The sequence below is a fragment of the Vigna umbellata genome, chromosome 10 (genome assembly GCF_029865625.1).
Source record: "Vigna umbellata cultivar VRB3 chromosome 10, Vumbellata_1.0, whole genome shotgun sequence".
Lineage (NCBI taxonomy): Eukaryota > Viridiplantae > Streptophyta > Magnoliopsida > Fabales > Fabaceae > Vigna > Vigna umbellata.
Genome location: NC_142174.1, coordinates 17707039 through 17710757, shown reverse-complemented (window position 1 = coordinate 17710757; position 3719 = coordinate 17707039). Strand labels below are relative to the sequence as shown.

The following is a 3719-nucleotide window of genomic DNA, read 5'->3' as shown; positions in this document are numbered from 1 at the left end:
CAGACATTACATGTTTACTCAAGATACATTTTAACGACGCTTATGTGTGGTCAAATGTCTTTTAATTATTAACATTGCATAAAGGTGTAATAGACATCTAAATTATTGCATTTATTTACAACAATGTCACCGATCATTTTTTATGTTGACTATTCAGTGGTTGGACGTTTAACATTACAAAATTTTTAATAATGCGTCTAAGAAATTCATAAACACAGTATTATCATCTTTCCTTTCACACAATTTGAAACAACCTAATAATAGACTTGCACGCAGAGAATAAAGTTTGCATATTTATAGAGAGATATAGTGACAAATTCCAATCATTTCCATTTTTTCAAACATTCAAACTAAACAATGTTCTATGTAGTCCAAAGTGAACTAGACTCTGGTACAAGAACTACTCCAGAAAATTTGAAGTTTGAAGTTGGTAAGAGCAAGCTCTTAGTCACTTGAGATGAACGTGTGTATGATGTTAATCACCTCCTAAGGACATGTCTGTGCGACTTTTTCTTCTACGTTCATTATGCTCAGCCAATGTTTTCCTGCAACTTCTTTTCGTCTCATCAAATTCTGCAAGTTCATGGAACCTGCGTGCCATTCGATCCAAAACAATAACATATTATCAAAGGAGATCTCATTTTCATTAAATAAAAAGCCAATTATAACATGAATCAATCTTCGCTTCAAATGTTTAAACTCATTTTCTAATATAATATTAAAACCCATTCCAACAAGATTCCATACTAATCTATCCCGAATAAACTGGTGTACACCAAAGATAGACCGATGCACACCAGAAATAAACCGATTGACTTAGCTCAAAGTCTAACTACAAACTTTTTAATCACAACAACTTAAGTTATTGGAGTTAAAATTACTGGATGAGACTTACCTCTAATGAGTAATAGTTAAGAGATTTAGATTGATTTATTAAATTTATCATACCATTTATTATAGGAACATTGTGAAATCCCTTAAGAATATGTAATCTCGTACATAAGATTTTTATGCCTCAACATTGAAATATTTTTATCATTTAAATAGAAGACAAATTAGTTTATTTATATTATTTAAGAGAAATGTGTTATAATACTTATCTTATAAACTGAATTTACAAGAATGAATTAGGATTATCTGGTAATTATTTCATCCCTCCTTAACCTAATGTCTCCAAAACCCTCCCCAAATCTCACATTATACCCTTAAGGACACATAATATTGAAAGCATACATTAACATGGAAAAAAGGAAAAATCTGTGCTGAGAAGTGAGAAAAGTAAAGACATGAAAATAAAGAGTAGACAATGTTGATGTTATATGAGATGATACATACTTGCTACATTGTTGGCAGAACCTCTGACGAATGCTAGAAAGTAAAACAACAGGAGCCTTAGAATGTCTGTCACAAACCTTGTGACGGCGGTTGTAACTCTTGGCCATGTTCAAGTTCATACCACATTCATCTGCCTGACAAAAAATAGAAGATGATGATGACCCTCTTCTTGAACCCTCCCCATTACCACACACTAACTTTATTGTTATCTTCTTCACCATTTCACCCTCTTTCACTGCTTCCCCTTCATCCTTCTCATTTCCATTTTCCATGCTTCTCTTCTGATCTTCTTTTCTCCCACTACACTGGACTTTTCAGTTTTATCCTGTCTACCCTACTGAAAAAAAAACTGTTTTATATTGTAATGAGATCTCAAAACATTATAACAATTTTCTTGCCTTCTTAATTTTCATCCTCATAATTATAGCAATCACTACTTTTTATAATTGTGACCATACACCATCATTAAATACTTACTACTGTATATTTATCTTTCAAATTTTGCCACTTTTTTTTTCACTCGTTACAAATTCGGTGGACATATAAGAAAGGATAACAAAATTATCTTATTTCTCTTTTTAAAATATTTCACGACACACCGTTATACATGTAATGAATGGTTAAACTACAGACAAATTAAAAAAATATTTTGATAAATTTATGAAAAAACTTGAATAATAAAGTTATTACATAATTATAATTGCATAGTAAAACACACGTTAAATATATTATATAATCCGTTTAATCTATATTAATTATAAAACATGTACAACAAGGTTACTTGTATGAATACAAATAACCGAGTTACTCTTAATGATATTCGGATTGTACTTCTATTAATCATCGTTAAAATGTAGTAGATGATATAAAGATATTAAAATCCGAAAATATAATGCATCACAATCAATAAAACAAATAAAAATAACCATCTATGTATTTTAGTAGATACTTTATATATATTAATTAAGAATAAACAGAATTTTTTACTTTCTCTTGTATTTTATGTTAACTCACTTTCCCTTTTTTTCTAAGGTTTTATGACATCATTTATTATATCTATTTATTCTTTCATGTTTTGTGGTACATTGAAAAAGTAGGCTAATATGAAATTTTGCACGTGAAACATGAAATAAGTTAGGAGAATAGGATTGTTATTTTCTTAGAAAAATATGTTTTTATACCACTGTTTATTAAAACAATTTACTTTACATCTACTTTTCAATAAAATATTATATTACAATAAAATATTATATTACAATAAAATAATAATGTATATCAAGAGGATCTAGAAGGGTCTATCCAATCAAAGACAGAAACAGAAAAGTAGTACTTGTACGGATCATAATTGGGGGCACATGTAATGAAATTTTGGGTGCCGTACCATCTGTTTCCCTATTGAATCTTCACCCTTCATTCTTCTATGCGTTGTGTAATTCCTTACCATTCGATCTCCACTGCTCCCCAATGTACTCGCAGTCGCTGTTATTCGATCAGAGCTTACGTAGTTAAGATTCAATATGTGAAAAATTCATACCAAACACTGACGGTCGGATACGGTTTGCTGTCTGCTACTGAAATGTGATCTACCGTTGGATGTAGTCTTCTGGGCAAAGAATAGTCATCAATAGGCAACCCCGTCCTCGCCAACATCTGCATTCCATGCATGTTATTGCACCCAATAAATTTCACGGGTGTAGAAAAAATACTCTCATCTCATTTATTAAAAATCTATTTTTTTCTTAATTATATAAAAATAACTTTGTATTTTTTACTTTATTTGATGATATTTTCTTAACCAATTTTACACAATGATCTAATTTTATAATTATTTTTGTTTTAATATGTAAATAAGAGACTCGTTTTTCTTTTAAATGAAGCTTACATTTAAAGCTTTTCTTACATGATTCTCCGTATCACATGGACAGATGACAACTTGATTTTTAAAGTTGGTATATCTTTTTTTGTCTTCATAAATCTATCTTTTGAATGCGAGATAGATTTAAACAAATACTTAAATAAAGTAAAGTTTCCGTAAAAGAGGAAAAACTCAAGTAAAGATATTTTAAATAATGTAATACACTTGCAAAAAATATATCATGTGAATTACCGTTCTATGTATATCGTTTTGCTTTCGTTACAGATGCTAATACACCAAATAAATAAATAAATAAAAGAATTAAAATGTAAAGCTTTGTACGTTTATTTGATGATAAATAATGAAGTATACTTATCCTATTGTATAGTTAAAATGAATAGAGATATTAAATTTTGAATTTAATATTAATAACACATTAATTATTTATAGAAAATACTAAATATTTAGGTGTTGCTCCCTTCACCACCACCTATTGCTCCCTCCACCTTCCCAATTTATTTTATTTTCA

General features: G+C 29.3%; 1 protein-coding gene across 1 annotated transcript; it reads right to left on the bottom strand.

Moving 5' to 3' along the window:
• Positions 1–252: 252 nt before the first annotated feature.
• On the bottom strand, positions 253–1682 carry LOC124835315 (squamosa promoter-binding protein 1-like). The gene is made up of 2 exons (XM_047310219.2): positions 1336–1682; positions 253–590 (listed from the first exon to the last, which is right to left on the bottom strand). Exons 1-2 carry the CDS (start codon positions 1605–1607, stop codon positions 476–478), a joined length of 387 nt encoding a protein of 128 aa, XP_047166175.1. The 5' UTR covers positions 1608–1682; the 3' UTR covers positions 253–475.
• Positions 1683–3719: the final 2037 nt, after the last annotated feature.